The 17,513-nt window shown below is 46.5% G+C and overlaps 1 protein-coding gene across 1 annotated transcript; it reads left to right on the top strand.

Moving 5' to 3' along the window:
• Positions 1-1,141: 1,141 nt before the first annotated feature.
• Positions 1,142-9,808, top strand: LOC118086828 (taste receptor type 1 member 3-like). Its single transcript, XM_035118824.3, has 5 exons — positions 1,142-1,332; positions 2,827-3,130; positions 4,375-5,145; positions 5,988-6,203; positions 8,912-9,808. Exons 1-5 carry the CDS (start codon positions 1,142-1,144, stop codon positions 9,806-9,808), a joined length of 2,379 nt encoding a protein of 792 aa, XP_034974715.3.
• The last annotated feature ends 7,705 nt before the right edge of the window (positions 9,809-17,513 follow it).

The following is a 17,513-nucleotide window of genomic DNA, read 5'->3' on the forward strand; positions in this document are numbered from 1 at the left end:
CCATTCACCATTCACTACAAATTTAAAATAGAACATTAAACACAGTTTAAAACAAATTACAATCACAGAAGGGGGGTCTAAAAATATACACCTCAAAAAAAATATAAGGGGGGATCTGAAAAATATACACCTCAAAGGCCAGAGTAAAAAGCATTGAAGCCGATATAAAGCTGTGGGCCAGATCAGGAGTCTTATCACTAGTTGTGCCCGTCCTGTGGAATGCCCTTCCGTCAGATGTCAAGGAAATAACAACAACAACAACAACAACAACAATAATAATAATTTAATCATTTATACCTTGCCCATTTGGGCAGCTTCCAACACCTATAATAACACTAAAAACTGTCAAACATTAAAAACTTCCCAATACAGGGCTGCCTTCAGATGTCTTCTTAAAGTTGTGTAGTTCTTTTATCTCCTTGACACCTGATGGGAGGGCATTCCACAGGGAGGGCGCCACCACTGAGACGGCCCTCTGCCTGGTTCCCTGAAACTTTACTTCTGGCAGTGAAGGAACCACCAGATAAACAACTACCTGACTTTTAGCAGACATCTGAAGGCAGCCCTGTATAGGGAAGTTTTTAAAGCTTGATGTTTTACTGTGCTCGATGTTTTAATTTGTTGGAAGCTGCCCAGAGTGGCTGGTGCAACCCAGTCAGGTGGGCGGCATTTAAATAAATTATTATTATTATTATTAGCATGGACAGGTGGGCTGGATCACCTGTCAATCATCTGATGCCACCATGATATCAGAAGATTGATGAAGTGGGTGGTCCCACCCACCTAACAAAGTTGGCCTGTGAGGGTAAAGGGAGACAGTGACCAAGCCGGAATGAACTGCCCATGTTCCACCTGATGGACAGGGAGTTCAAGCCTTCTTTCCACAGTGTTCAGGTGCACACAAAAATTCATTCATGCCCAGCAGGATAAGGCGGCAGACACATCACAAAGCCGCTGGTTTGTATCCTGCTTCTCTACCAGGTGGCCTTCAGACAAGACCTTCCACCCTTCAGCCTCCCATCTGCAACACTGGAAGAAGTACTGCCTTGCAGGGTTGTTGTGAATCTCACATGACAAACAGCATGTAAACACTAGGCATAAAACAGAGATCTACCTTTCATTTCCCCCTGCACAGGCTAAAATGGCTCTCAACGTACTGCTTGGGCTCCTGGTTCCCGTCCTTTCCATACAACTGAACGAAGCGAAGGCCAAGTCCCTGTTGACACAGTTTAGTGCTCCGGGGGACTTTGTCCTTGGTGGCATGTTTGCCTTTCACTCCAAAGTACAGTACCTAGCCCAGGATGTGGAGCTGAAGACCCCCAAGTGTTCCAGGTGAGCAGGACCAAAAGAACCTCAGCAAAATGCACAGTCCACCAGGACTAGAGATGTAAAATTTCCAGGCATCTGAAGTTATGGAAAAGCTGTTTCTTAAACATTTCATTCATCATTGTAAAAGGAAATGTTTCAATATCAAGTTCCACAATTTTCTGACACCTCCCCCCAATAATACCTGGGTTGGGAAAATCAGACCACCACCACCCCCAAAATCACCCCACAGCTTCAGGCAGACTTGTTATGAGGATCTCATTCCGGGCTTCCGAACATTGCAAGGGAGCTGTCCAACATCAGTTGGTGCTGAACGGAAGAGGAGCTGTCTAGAGGGGACCTAGGCTAGGAACGAGCCTATGGAGGTTGTTGCACAAGCAACTTCCAGGCATCCAACTGGGGTTTAAGAATTCCACCTGTCTGCTTCTATCCTTGCCCCCAATTATGACTTTTATAGCCCTGGTCTCTCCTCCAAAGTAGGACTCTGACCAGGCTGCCTCATGTGACAAAGTGAGAGCTGTGCTAAGCAGAAAGAGCTTAAGTTTGGACTCCATACCAAACTAGCAATGATTGTGTGGGGTGAGCCTAATTGGGGACATAGTGAGACTCCCAAGTCTTCTGATTTTCTGGCTGAGGCATTGTCTTGTGGAGGTGATCTCAGCGGTTCCCTGGTCCCAGTTTATTCTGGGGGGGGGGCATGCTGACATCATTTTCTGACAGCAAGGTCTCATTTGATCCCAGCTTAAGAAAGGCAATGTCCTGCCACTGCATAGAGGCATGATAGTACTTCTAAGTCAGTCATGCAAAAAGCTTGCCATGTCCAGACTGAAAAGGATAGCTAACTGAGGCTGCTAATTGGAGAATCTATTAGAGCAGGGATGAAGAAACTGGACTTCCAGATATTGTTTGGCTCCAACTCCAGTCAGGCCTGTGTGATCAATTTATCCCAACCCATCTCATCTCTGACTCAACCTTCTATTCGTTTTTGCCATTCCAAGGTGCTTCAACGAAATGGTACAGTCCTAATGGGAAAGGTTGTTCCACCTCAGTAAAATTAGGCGTATGCAGAGTGTTCAGAGTGTGGCTTCTGAGTCTGATTAGAGACCAGATTTCATCTGCAGCAACCACACACACAAGAGATATTTGTAGAGTAAGAAAATAACAAAGCTGCTTATTATAGGAAGTGCATAACTTGGATAGAGAGGTTTCTAGTTCTAAGCTAACTAATCTAGAGAAGACAAAGGCAGTCACACAGGCTCCTTTGTTCTCAGAGGATAGATCCAAAATGATCTTGAGGTCTGAGAAAGAAGTGCAAGAGGCGGAAGTTGTAAACAAGATGCAATCTAAGGTGTCTAAACTCCTATCTGAGTTGCACCCAGACTCCCAACAAATTAAGCACCTTTGACATCACCCCCAATTCTTGACTTGAAGTCCAGCAAAGGAACCTTTGTCATTCACCATCCTTGAAATGATTAACTCTTTTTTAACCGCCTCCCTAAGCTTTGACATTACTGGCTACAAGAGGCACCTGAGCATGCGCTTTGCCATCGACGAAATCAACAACTCGACTTCTCTGCTCCCCGGCGTCAAGCTCGGCTATGAAATCCACAACACTTGCAACAACCCAGCCGTGGCCAACAAGCCCACGGTGTCCTTCCTCTCCAAGTACCCCAATCACTATGGCGTGGAGGTGCAATGCGATTATACCAACTATAAGCCTCGAGTTGTCGCCGTTGTTGGCCCCGGCAATTCGGAGCTGAGCATGCTGGTGGCTCGGTTCCTGAAGTTTCTTTTGATCCCAGAGGTAAGATGGGAAGCGCATTGCACTGGCTCTTATGAAGATCTCCTCCTCCCTTCAAGGAAGAGCCCCCACTGGTGTGTTTTGAGCAGGATCCAGGGCACTACGTTCAGGCAGAAGGCTGAGATCCATCGGGGTGGTCGACAAGCAGAATCAAGAATTATGATTATGATAAATTACCGGCCCTTCACACTAAGGTCACAGGGCAGGTTACAGCAATTAAAACACAACACTAATATTAAAAGCACAATATCACACAATATTAAAAAAAAACCTTAAAATCACAGAAATAAGGTGGGTCTCAAAAGCCAGGATAAAGAACATTCGCCAAATACTGTATAATGATAGTGCTGGATATACCTTTGCCATCAATGGGCCTTTTCAGTTGAATGTCAGTGGAATGCTCTCCCCAATAACATGCATCTAACTGCATCATTGTTTTATTTTGGGAAACAAATGAAAGTGCACCTTTTCTCTCAAACTTTTGGATGTGGTTATCAGGGACTGAAATAATTCACACATAATTTGCTGCTGCTTAATATGAATTGCATTTATATAGCTGTTTTAATCATTTAATTATCCTGCATTGCAGAGACTGGACTAAATGACCATTCCAACGATGCATTTCTGTGATTCTATGTATGTTATAGGCATTAAGTATGTCTGTTCATTATTCCCCTATGCCTTGTGTCCAATGCTAGTCCTACTCAGAACAGACCTCTTTAAAATAGAGGACAGGACTAACTTAGATTTACAAATTTCAGTGAGCCAACTCTGAATATAACTTAGCTGGATTCTATCTGCTCATAGATGCCCTGACACCCAAATCACTGTCGCTTGCTTAATTGCATTGTGTCAATTCAACGGTTGTTTGAATACCCCAATTTTCATAGTCTCCATCTAAGAAGATAATAACAGCCTGCTGGATTGGGCTAGTGGCCCATCTTGCCCAGAATTCTGTTCTCACAGTAGCCAACCAGATGCCTGTGGGAAGCCCACCAGCAAGACACAAGAGCCCTCTTCCCTCCTGTGGTTTCCAGCAGCGGGTATTTAGAAGCATTACTGCCTCCAACCATGGAGGCAGAGCATAGCCACCAGGGCTAGTAACCATTGGCAGCCTTTATCCTCCTCCATGAATTTATCTACTCCTCTTTTAAAGTTGGTGGCCATCATTGCCTCCTGGGGGAGTAAGTTCCATAGTTTAACCATGCACCACGTGAATCTTCCGTGAATCTTCCATGTCTCCCCAGATCAGCTACGCCAGTTCCAGCGATAAGCTAAGTGACAGGCAACTCTATCCATCGTTCTTCCGGACCGTCCCCAGCGACCGAATCCAAGCCAACGCCATGGTTCAGCTCCTGAGCAAGTTCAACTGGAATTGGGTGGCCACTTTGGTGACTGACGATGAATACGGCCGCCAGGCCCTGCAGATCTTCGTCCAGCTGGCTCTTTCTAAGGATATGTGTGTGGCCTATGAAGCCATCCTCCCGAGCGACCCAGAGGAAAGCAAGAGGAAAGAGGAGCTGTCCAAAATAGCCGACCAGCTCCAGAAGTCCAACATCAATGCCACGGTGATCTTCGCGCAACCGAGCAGTGCGGAGGCGCTGCTGAGGATGGTGCTCAGCAGGGGCATCACTGGCAAAGTGTGGATCGCCAGCGAGTGCTGGGCAACCTCGCCAAACATTGCTCTTATTCCGAACCTGGCGAGCATAGGAACCATCATCGGGGTAGCGATAAGAAGCGGGGAGATGCCTGGGTTCCGTGAATATGTGCAGAATGTCGTAGCAGATCCTGGTGGGGATCAGAACAGCTCTGACACCAGTGAGGGGGATGAGCAGTGCTCCGATTGCAGGGCTCTGACTCATGCCAACTTCTCCACAGACACCAATCACTCTAGGTTCTACACCTCATTCAACACCTACAAAGCAGTCTACGTCGTCGCCCATGCTCTCCACCAGCTGCTTCAGTGCAATGCCACACGCAAGTGGTGCAACATGAGCAGAGAGGTCTACCCTTGGCAGGTGAGTGAGGAGGAAGCAGTACAGGGTTACCTGCAAGGGCTGTGAGTTTTATTGGCTTTGGTCATTGTGAAAGGACTCTACCCTCTCTTTCTCTTTCTCTCTCTTTCTACCTGAGTTATTGAGTTATTGGATGGGGTAACTATATTAAAGGTTACCTTTGTACAGTAGGCTAGTATATGTCCACAAACCGCTGTCCACCCACCATCCAGACAAGCATGACTTCAAGGGCACATTCCACTTAGGCATAAACACTAAAAGAGGGTGTGGGGCCGTAAGTCCTCCTGAACCTTCCTGAGGAGGTCAGTATAGATTTACAACAGTGGTTTGCAGAAGGTCATAGTTCAGAGGCTGCAGAGGGGAGAAGATGGGAAATATTGGGAGAGGGCTAGGAGGAGGAAGAAGCACATGTTTTTTATTATTTAAAAAATGCACTTAAATTTGTTAGTTTTTATACCACCAGTTATCTGGTCAATCTAGGGCCTCTAAGTCAAAAGAGCATCGTTGCCCAGCCCAGGGTGGTAATCCTCAGCAAAGGGAGATTGCCCACACACTTGCCTAGTTTGGCTTTGCAAATCTTTCGTATTCGGAGCACAAGAGTGCAAGAACAGCCTCGCTGGATCAGGCCGAAAGCCCATCTCACCCGACATCCTGTTCTCGCACTAACCAGATGCCCATGGAAAGCAGGTGTTGCATCAGTGGTGAGGAGGCAGTATAAAGGACCTTATGCTTTTAATAAAAAATATACCAGAAGCTTTGATGTGCCTCCAACCCTCTGCTGCCACCTTCCTCACTTGGGGTTTTAAATAACTACAGTTCTTTGGATTCTTCTCCCCGTTTTGCAGCTCCTGGAAGAAGTAGCTCGCGTCAACTTTACCATCAATTCTCATCTGGTTCATTTCAGCAAGTCGGGAGATCCTCCAACAGGTTACGACCTGATTTTCTGGGATGCGACCACACCTGGAAACCACGAGTTTGTCCGTTTCGGTAGCTATCATCCCCTGCAACCTCAGCTCGACATCAGCGAATCAAAGATCCGCTGGAACACAAAGGAAGGGAAGGTTCGCACTAAGTTGCTTATTCACTAGTTACATACCTCTTGGCTTTTAGTGAAAACAAAACAAATCCTCCTTTCTGCAAATGGTGGTGGCAGTTTTCATATTCTGTCCCTATTAAGTCCAAACTCTGTTTAAACAGAACTGGGTTCTCTAGGCCTACCGAAGAGATTTTCTCATCCTCCTCCATTGCCCCTCATCTTTAACCTTAAAGGTCCACATCCTTCTCTTCCTACTGTTCCTCACATGTCAGCTGGCTTTCTTCCAGCAAGATTTTTCAGGCATAAGGACTAGAAACATAAGAATTTTTTTAAGAAAAAGAAAGAAAATAGATCATCTCAGGCTGCTGACTTATCGCCCAGTATTCAGTCCTCGGTTTGGACCACCCACTAATAGAAGCTTCCCTTTCCCATGATGGTAGCAGTGTTGGGAGCTGGCATATTCAGGAAGCTGTCAAGGCTACAGAGCTCTCAAAGGGTTGCTGTCTGCTGGATCCAACTTCTGCTCCTTGCTGCAACTTGCAGTGGTGGCTCGTCTGTCTTGTCACTACCTATTTGCTTCCTCATCTACTGGCTTGCAGGGACAGCTGGAGGAGGGGTTGCCAACACAGCGTTCCTGGGCACAATGACACCCTTTTGGTCCTCCTCTGGCACCTTTGAGGCCCTCACTCACTGCTCCCTGTAGAGGTGCTGAGGGTGGCTACTATTTTCTCCCTTGGATAGTACACTGAGCTGGAGGAAAGTTGGAAAAGTGGCAATCCTTCCCACCTCCTCCATCACCTTTATGTATGCTTCAGTGCTTGGATTCATTCTACTACTACTACTACAATAATAATAATAATAATAATAATAATAATAATAATAATAATAATAATAATTTATACCCCGCCCATCTGGCCGGATTCCCCCAGCCACTCTGGGTGGCTTCCAACAAAATATTAAAATACAGAAATCCATCAAACATCAAAAGCTTCCCTGAACAGGGCTGCCTTAAGATGCCTTCTAAAGGTCTGGTAATTGTTATTCTCTTTGACCTCTGGTGGGAGGGCATTCCACAGGGTGGGTGCCACTACCGAGAAGGCCCTCTGCCTGGTTCCCTGTAACTTGGCTTCTCGTAGCGAGGGAACTGCCAGAAGGCCCTCGGCGCTGGACCTCAGTGTCTGGGCAGAACGATGGGGGTGGAGACGCTTTACTAGATATACTTTGGGATAAACGGAGTCTGCTTGCTTTCTCTCTATCACTTGTGTGGTAGCTGGGTGCAGGAATGATACAGGAGAGCAGAGAAAGATCAGAGCGGGTGGCATCCATGGCATTTCCTTAAAAAAAAGAAGAAGTCCAAGTGTGTTATGGGGCCTTAAAGGGTTGGCAACCCCAGATGTACAGGAAAGCAGGGGCGGGGGCTAGCTTGCCTTGACAGGGTTTCCAAAGTGGTGGTGGGGACAGCACAGTCCACTGGAGTCAGTAAATACCTTTTCTTTCTTTCTTTCTTTCTTTCTTTCTTTCTTTCTTTCTTTCTTTCTTTCTTTCTCTCTTTCTCTCTTTCTCTCTTTCTCTCTTTCTCTCTTTCTCTCTTTCTTCTCCTAAAGCCCCCCATATCAAGATGTACACAGGAGTGCAAACCAGGGCAGAAGAGATGGCTGAGAGGAGAACATAATTGCTGCTTTCTGTGTGAAGACTGTCCTGCAAATTACTTCCAGGACAAAAATGGTGAGCTGGAGTTTTTCCAGATGTGCCAAGGGTGCCTCCTCATTCAACAACTGTACATTGGCAGCGAAGTTTTGGACCAGCACGTCTTTCTTCTTTTTGCCTTATCAATATTTTTAGCTCCTGTTCATGTTCTCCACCCCATGTTTGAGTCTTACATTTTAAGTAAGATTTACCAGATGCATTTTTAGCCAATTAACTACGTTTGCACGATAATGAACAATAGAAAGGATGAGGGGGTAAACTTTGTCTCAGGTGGTGCATGTAAGGCAAGGTGAAAATGTAAAGGACACCTGGACGGTTAAGTCCAGTCAAAGGCGACTATGGGGTTGTGGTGCTCATTTCGCTTTCAGGCCAAGGGAGCTGGCATTTGTCCACAGACAGCTTTCTGCGTCATGTGGCCAGCACGACTAAACCGTTTTTGGCACAACAGAACACTGTGACAGAAGCCAGAGTGCACAGAAACGCTGATTACTTTCCCGCCACAGCGTTACCTATTTATCTACTTGCACTGGTGTACTTTTGAACAGCTGGGACAGAGCAACGGGAGCTCATGCCGTCGCGGGGATTCGAACCGCCCACCTTCTGATCGGCAAGCCGAAGAGGCTTAGTGGTTTAGAGCACAACGCCACCCTTTTGGTGGTGCAGGGGAGGCTTTAACTTAGAAGAGGCATCTTTTAATCTCTCTCTCTCTCACACACACACACACAAACAAACAAACATGATGGGACGCCTCTTTTGGCACCATCTTAGAAGAGGTATTCCTTCTTCTCCTACACACAATGACTGTCACCTGAAGACTGCTTTCTTAAAAAAAAGTACTGGCATTAAAAAAGGATCTTCAAAAATCAGACTAACCAGGGAAAGGGCAACTTTTCAGCCAAACAAACTGGGTTGCATCCAACATAGTTCTACTCAGTCTCCTCCCCTTCCTGCCTAATCAACTCTTCTTTTCATCCAGATCCCCATGAATGCACCCCATGCCCTAGAGAGAAATGGTCTCCTCCACAGAGCACCACATGCTACGACAGAGTGTTTGAATACCTGGAGGTGACCGACACCCTCGCCATCATCATGGTGGCCTTGACGGTCTTGGCCATGGCCCAAATGGCCGTTGTCACCGGCATTTTGGCCAAGCACCGCGGCACCCCCGCCATGCGCTTTGTCGGTGGCTTCCCCACACTCTCCATTGTCCTCTCCTCAACCTGCTTCTGCAGCAGCTTCTACTTATTCGTCATCAAGCCCACCTCAATGGTCTGCAAGCTCCGGCAGCCCCTCTTCTTCCTCAGCTTCACCATCAGCTTGGCCACACTGTTTGGCAAGACACTCCAAAGCTCAGGGCTCGGCTGGGCCTTGAAGAGGCCTATGCTGAGGAAGCACCTGGTGGGCCTCTGCATCCTCCTCAACATAGCCATCCAGGCCCTCCTTTGCCTCGTGTGGTATTGCTGGGACCCTCCCTCCTTGGAGGAGAGCACCGAGCTAGAGAAGACCATCCTGGTGCAATGCCGAGACAGCTCCTTCCCGGGCTACAGCTCCTTCCCGGGCTCCAGCTTGCTCCAAGCCCATGACTTTGTCCTGGCTGCCGTCTGCTGCCTCTGCACCTTCATGGGGCACAACTCGGACCAGAGGAACGACAAGGCCGCCAAGTCCATCAGCTTTGCAATGATCCTCATCCTCATCATCTGGACACTCTTCGTGCCCACCTACGCCACCTCCCAAGGGAAGTTTGTCGCCCTCTTCCAGGTCTTCGCTGGCCTGGCCAGCATCTTTGCCATCTTCGGCTCCTACTATTACCCAGTGTGTTACATCGTGCTCTTCGCGCCCCACATGAACACAGACGCTCACTTCCACTGCCTGCCCCAGAACCCTCCGGCAGACAGCAAGCCGGATGCTCCAGAAACCAAGTAACGTAGGGAGGGGGAGAAGGCTGCCGGCTCCCCACCGGGGCATCCGGTCAGCCACTGTGAGAACAGGATGCTGGACAATTGACCTGATCCAGCAGGGCTCTTCTCACATTCTTATGTGCCCTCTAGAGTTTCTCAAACTTGATAAACACTGGAGGGCACCTTAAGTCTCCGGCTGTTGTTGGACTGAAACTCCCATCATCTCTGCTAGCTAGAGATGATGGGAGTTGTAGTTCAACAACAGCTGAAGACCCAAATTTGAGAGACACTGCACTAGATAGTGCTGGACTCCACTATCTTCACCCTACCCCTGATTATTTACCATGGTGGATGGGGCCAGCATCCAACCTCTGAAGAACCACAAGTTCGCCATTCCTACTGTAGGAATTAGAGCAGATGTCCTTAACCTGTCCCCAGGGTGTTAGATTACAGCTCCCATCCTCCCTAAGTCAGGCTGGTTGTGGCTGATGGAAGCAGGAGTCCAACAACATCTGGAGGGCCTTAAGTCACAGACTCATAAGCACTTTTGACACAGAACTCTGGCTCAGCGAGGACGTCAAGTGGTTCTTCGGCTACGGAGTTTCAAGGAGGTTCTCACTGCATCTATTAGCAGCCATTCCAGCAGGCTGCAGAAACGAAGGCGAGGGAAAACAGCACAGTCTACCATCGGCAGTGCCAGAGCGGGGCAAGCACACTCTAAACAAGGAGCTTGCCTTAGGGCCGTATCCCCTTGCGGGCAAACTTTCGCCAGTAATGGACTGAGCCTGAGGCAAAAATGGGCAGATGAGCAGGTGACTTACCTTCAGAGAGTTCTATTCTCCGTAGAGGTATGAGCAAAAGTCCGTGGCTTCTCCATGTGTGTATGCGCGCACACAGCCCTCTCTATCCACGCCAGCAAGATATGACCACAGTTTAAGAATTTGTTCCTGAGAAGGGTGCGGAGCAGAGCCAGAGAGGATTGTTGCTGGTTTGTAACCCCTGACTTCTGCCCTACCAGTCCCAATGGGCACCAGCCACAAATCCCCTGATTACTAGAAGAAGAAGAAGAAGAAACCTTGGGCTGGATATTCTTCAACTCTGCTATTTCCTTGGATGCACTATCTATTCTGTGTTAGGCATTACCCTTTCTCTTGTTCAGTTTTAAACTAGGTTGGTTTATTTGCATTGCTTTATACAAACTTGTACATACTGATCCAAACTGTTGTACTTAATTCTTCATTTGGTATGCTGTGAGCTACTTTGGGCACAAAGCGGCATACAAATAGATGCACGATGATCTATTTGGATGTAATCGAACATTTCCTGTCTCTTTCCTATATGCTTCGCGTGGTTTAAAAAGGTGCGCAATGCTGTTAACTGGACCCAAGCCTTTGGGACAGGTTTGGATGACAATGCAGGTGAAGGTGTTTGGACTTCACACACGTACGTGTGTAACTTTAAAAGTGCTTCTGCAAGAGACAGAATCGGGAGATGTGGCACACGCACAGCCCAATATTCCCTCTGATTCCCAATCCATTTGGGCCACTGCTTCACCAGTTTCAGCCTGCCCCAAGCCAGCCCCCACCTGACAACCTGTTGAAGGGGTGGTCCTGCCTGTCAGCTTCCTCCTCTTTAAGCTTAGTGTTTTCCTCCTAGAACTCAGCAGGGAGTAGGAGGATGAGGACAAAACTAGAATGAGCTGGCTTTCCTTGTCATGGGCTCTGGCGCCACCTACTGTTCGTCTCCCTGACTTCTGCCCTACCAGTCCCAATGGGCACCAGCCACAAATCCCCTGATTACTAGAAGAAGAAGAAGAAGAAGAAACCTTGGGCTATGAAGAAGACTCATAACTACATCAGGACAAAGCAAGGTTAGACTGTCACCCAGGAATAAGTTACGGTGCTTGCAGAATATGAAATATACAGTACACAACACACACACACCTCTCAAAATAAAGTATCATCACAAATGAAGAAAAGACAGGAAAGTGCATTTGTCACGTAAAAATTAAAAGCTTTTTTTAGTGTTTAAAATAGCATTTACACATAAGCTGCTATATATTAACTATACAGACACTTGAATTTTAATACAATATCTACAAAAAAGAAAGAATTCAATTATGAAATAGACATGTTAAAAGGGGGAAACAATACGGTTCACACTGCCCAAAGGCTGATCTTGGGAACTGAACCAGTTCTAGGACAGTTAACGTTTGAGAGTGATAGGGAGTAAAGATTCTCCCCACCTCCAGTCATTACTTAAAATCATTTTTTAAAATTATTTTCCTCTACTGTACATAAATTCTTTACACATCTTTCTAATCACTGATTAGAATTAAATCATTCTTTTGAAGTCACTCACTACAATCCAGATAAATGAAATTTTTTAAAAAGCCAAGGGATGAGTCCACCTAGTGGATTAACAGCAGATCCACACCATTCAAAGTTCACAGATCCTACAATGCAGGAATCACACAGCTAAAGAATCCCTGACATAGAACCATAGAATTGTAGAGTTGGAAGGAACCCCGAGAGAGTTGAAGGGGCGTGCATTTAAAAGCACAAGACTTTTCCCCAAAGAATCTCAGGAACTGCAATCTGTTAAGGGTAGTGGGAATGGTAGTTCTGTGGGAGGGAAATGGCAGTTCCCAGGGTTGGCTGGGGGAAGCCATGTGCTTTAAACAGATGGTGTGGATCTGCCCGAAAACAGAACAGGAACAAAAGCAAGACTGACCAAAGGTCAATGACAAGACAGTGGGGCATGTTTGTCCAATTACAGTCAGATAAAACAATCAGGGGTGGATCACTCTAAAAGATTGTAGAAAGAGCACAGAACCACTGGGACACAGCAAGTGAACCATTTTTAACATGGGTGAACCAGTTTTAAGGTTGAAGACCAATGTACCCCTTAAAAAAGGTTTGGCCAACTTAAGGCAGCTACCTGTGTTACACCTGCCATCAACCTAACAGCTATTTTGGAATTGGGAAGCTTCTAAGAATCCCTAACAGGTCCACACAAAGGTTCCAAGGTTGCCCCCTGCTACACAGGTGGTGTCATTTTATTATCTATGCGTGTCTATGCCTGTATCTATCCACAGGGGTGTTGCAGATCTTACGATTCACGAAGCAAATAGTTGTGCTATTCTAAACGCTTGCTCGTGTGAGTTTTGCCGTAAGTACTGGAGATATAAAGTTGTAGCCAATGTTTGTCTTACTCAAGGGAAGACACCCCCCCCCAATACTTAATGGACAAGATGCAACTTAGTTCCATCAATTTCAATGGGTCTACTCTTCAGTAAACCTTGACTGGATGTAACATCATTTAACTATATATCCTTAAGAAGAAACAGCTGGTCTTCACACTCCTCTTCTTCGAGATTCGCATCCTCAAGTAAACTGATTTGTGACTCTTAACATCTATTTTGGGATGTCTGCAAGGAAGCTGAGCTGCCTAGAGAGGAGCCCTTGGCAAGTTCACCGCATCTGATAACAGCATCTCTGCTAGGGGGCACCACAGCTCGATGGTCAAGCTTTGCATGCAGAAGGCTTGGCATCTCCAGTTAAAAATGGTCAAGAAGTGCTCGATGGAAAAGACCACAGACCCTGGTGAGAATTGCTGTTGCCAGTCAGAACAGGCAGTACATCTGCTTGTTCTGACTTGGTAGAACATGGGAAACTGCTTTATCCATCTTAGTACAATCTACTACACTGACTGGCAACAGTTCTCTAGGCAGAAGAACTCTCCTAGCCTTAGCTGGGGGATTGAGCTGGCAATCTGGGGACTGAGCCTGCAATCTTCATGCAGAGCAGAAGCTCTGCCACTGAGCTGCTAACCTTCCCCAGAAACCAGCTGTTGAGGAATAACCACAGTGACAGGGAAAGTGCTTTGCAGGGTGTCCAGTCCCTTACGTTGCTGTGTCGGGAAATCCTGGAGAGCTGCTGCCAGTCAGAGCAGACGGCGCTGGGCTAGATATAGCAATGGCCTGAGCTGGAGATAGGCAACTTTATATTATTCTGAGATTTCTCCCTGCCACTGTAAACCAAAGATGTGGAGCGGTGGCAGGAAACTGACATGGGCGGATGCATCCATCAGAGTGGACCTACTGAGATTGACGGACCTAAGTTCATCGTGCCCATTAAGTTCAATGGGTCTACTCTGAGGAAGGCTGGCACTCGAGACAACCCATGGATGCCCTACAAAAGCACAATTCCCAAGATTATTATTTTTATTGGTTGGGGGGGGGGAGAGAGATTGCTACCACTGCAACTCCAAACAGTTGAAAGATGAGCATGCAGTTGGGCAGAGAGAGAGAGAGAGAGAGAGAGAGAGAGAGAGAGAGAGAGAGAGAGAGAGAGAGAGAGAGTTGGGAAAGGTAAACAGGTGATTGCAAAAAAGCAGAACCATTCTCACAATTGTCACTATAATGTCACAGCCTTTCTCACAAAGCATGCCGCTGCCACCACATCCAAAAGCACAGACCTGCTAACACTTTGTCATTTTGACTGGCTTGACATTTTTAACTTGCACCCATCCACCCACAAAATGGACAGAGAGGAAACCGAAACATATAGAGGTTATTCCACATGACCCCAAAGTAGAAGTGCTAACACAGCCTTGTCCAAATTTCTGATAGCCGTGATGCTTTCATGTATTATTATATTATTATTTTTAATACAAGCTAGCAGAAAGCTACAGTCACTCTCACCGTTGCCCAAAGCTTTTGTTTTTAAGTGTCTCTGCATTTGGGATCCCCTTCCAACTCTACAATTCTATCTATGATGTCGGTGTTCCTCCTAATTCAAAATAAAAGCCCAGAACAGCAGCTTATGCAGATACATAAGAGGCAACCTCCTGTGATAGCAGGTCAGTTCTGCTGCCTCTCCTTTTTGGGAGCTAGACAGTTGCATGCTGTATGCGGAGATGCACCGAAATGACATGCTCCCAATGGAGGCTATTTGGAAGGAGGAAAGCTGAGAGCTTTCTCAGCCAGAGATGCGACAGGCACCCTCAGCCAAAAAGCAGGTGAGCTCTGCAATGGCATTTCTCCATTAGGTGTGTGGACCAAGAAGCCACTTCCAATGCACAAGTTATTTGCCTTCAGAGGCTCCCCATCGTATCCCTGGATGAGTCAGTAGTCTTAGCTTACTTCTTTCATATCAGCCTTCACTGGGTTTGGATAATTCCCTCTGTCCATTACGTGTATGGATCAATGCCCCAAACCCAGTGGAAGCTGACGGGAAGGAAGCAAGCCGAAAGTGGCGACTCACACATAGCCAGTGAGCACCCTCCTCTCAGGAACTCTTCGACAATGTACATTTGCTCATATGACGCCAAGAAACATTAACACACTTAATTATTTTAGTTAATTTATTTCTCGCCACACAAGTAGCCATCCAAACGGCTCCAGCCCAGTTTGGAAAGTTCAGTGCTAGCAATTTTATTCTGCTACAGAAATTTGTTATAGTAGCAATTGCACATTTTCCTGTCAATTGATAAGCAAAGCCATGTACTGTATATTCATTGCACTCAACTGCCAAGCAAGTGTGCCATGTTTTGTAGATCACAGAATCATGCACTCTCGCTCAGCTTAAAAAAAAGCATTTTTAAGAGGTTCTAGCTCTCATCGCTGAGAAGCTGAGCTTGAAAACATAAGCATGTGGACTGGTGGTCAGCAAAACCTTTAAGTGATGCGGAAGTGAGGGTGGGGGGTGGGTGCAGGAGAGACCACATCCACACCATACATTCAAAGCACTGTGATACCACTGTAGACAGCCATAGCTCCCCCCCCCACAGAATTCTGGGAGCTGTAGTTTTTTAAGGGGTGTGTTGTTAGGAGACCCTCCCATTCCCCACTGTAGAACTACATTTCCCAGAGTGGGAACACAAAATGACCAAGCCAAACCTGGGAGGAGGGCAGTACTGGGTTCATTCTCCCTCATGCACAGTAGAAGCTAGTTCATGAAGACAAATGGGGCACTGCCCCACCAACTTCAGTTTGCCTTCAATCCACCTGCCTATATCTCTTTCTTACAGCCAGTCCAAGGACTGCAAAGGACTTTTTTTATTTTAAAAAAAATGGTAAAGACCAACATTTCTGACACTTCAAAAAGCTTGCTGCTATGTGCAAAACATTCTCATTTCTGAAGTCCAGCGATCCGTCAGCATTTGCGCCAGGCCAGACTGTGGATGCTGTAGCTCAAAGTACAGGAAAACACTCATTTAAAAATGAAAAGGGAGGGGACCACACAGAAGACAGCCAGCAGTCCACATGAGTATTTGGGGAGGGGGGTGGACGGATGTGGAATGAGAAGGCCGGTTCTCTCCCCCCCACACACACACACTTCCTTTCCTCCTGATGAGCAAGCTATAAAGAGAGGGGCCGGCTTGCACACAGCACACACATTGGGAAATCTTACTGGCTCAGTGCTATCAACACAGCTTATAAAACCAATGGTCAGTTAAGTGCTCAAATCTCAAATCGCCCAGAAGAAACAAATAGGGCGAAAACAGATAAAATACATGTGACAGAGAATGCAACAACTTGTAAACCTGGGGATTGCATCTCACTTTCCTCACTTGCCTAGAACATGTACACTCCATGCCAAATACTATATCAACACTATACCTTGTCCATCTTACTGAAGCATCAGGTGGGCATTTTGGCTTTGCAATTTATTTTTAAGCAGCACTCATAACGTTCAATACCTGTCCACCTTTCACTTTACTCACCTCCCCAAAAGAGAGACAGGAATATTTTTACAAAGTTGAGGTGTATGTGATCATTGTATCACTAGTGGGTACTAACCAATTGCCACCAACCACAATCAGCTTTTCTCCAATGTTTCTAGAACTGGTCTGTTCTTGGTGGTTTCGTGGCCTTTGTTCATAGACACAGGAAAATGTATGTATGTATGCTTTCATGCCAGGAAAAACCCCCCCACAGGTTTTCAAAACCACTCTCACCACCCTTAACAATTTATGTCTGTTTTTGATCTTCTTTGGCGGCAATCTTGGAAGTTTATGCCCATCATTTTTATGAAGTGCTACAACAACAGCCCAGCAGAGATGCAGAACAAGAATGGCAGCTGGTTGTCACTCCAGGACAAGGATGGGGGACCTGTAGCCCTCTAGATGTTGCTGAACCGCACCTGCCACCATCTCTGACCACTGACGATGGGAGCTGGAGTCCCGCAACATCTGGAAGACCACAGATTTCTCCCATCACTGCTCCAGAACGAGAAGTGAAAACAGCACCAGGGAGATGTAAAACTGTCCAAACAGTAACATGGTTGGGCAAAGTTTAAGTGGTTTCCCTCCTAAGGGAAAGCCAGCTTATTCAAGTTCATTCACTCAGTGATTTTCACTACCTCCATCTATTGCAAGACAGTAGTAACCTCAAACATCCACATACATTGTACAGGTTTTTGGAAGAGATCATGAAGAAGTGCAAACCAACCCACTTGACAATCCTAAATTTTAAAAAGGATCCACCATTATCTAGGGCAAGGTTGTGGAACCTGTGTCCCACCGGAGTTCTTCAGAGTCTGATTCCCATCAGTCCCCATCCAGCACGGCCAAGATCAGGGATGATGGGAGTTGTAGTCCAACAATATCTGGAGGCTGCAGATTCTCTGTCCCTGACCTAGGTCAACCAGAGAGTAAAGGAAAGTATATCAAGTGACACACAACCCCTGCTTCTCATTCTCATCTGGGTGGCAGGTCTATGACAC

The sequence above is a fragment of the Zootoca vivipara genome, chromosome 6 (assembly GCF_965207765.1).
Source record: "Zootoca vivipara chromosome 6, rZooViv2.hap1.1, whole genome shotgun sequence".
In the NCBI taxonomy this organism is placed as follows: domain Eukaryota; kingdom Metazoa; phylum Chordata; class Lepidosauria; order Squamata; family Lacertidae; genus Zootoca; species Zootoca vivipara.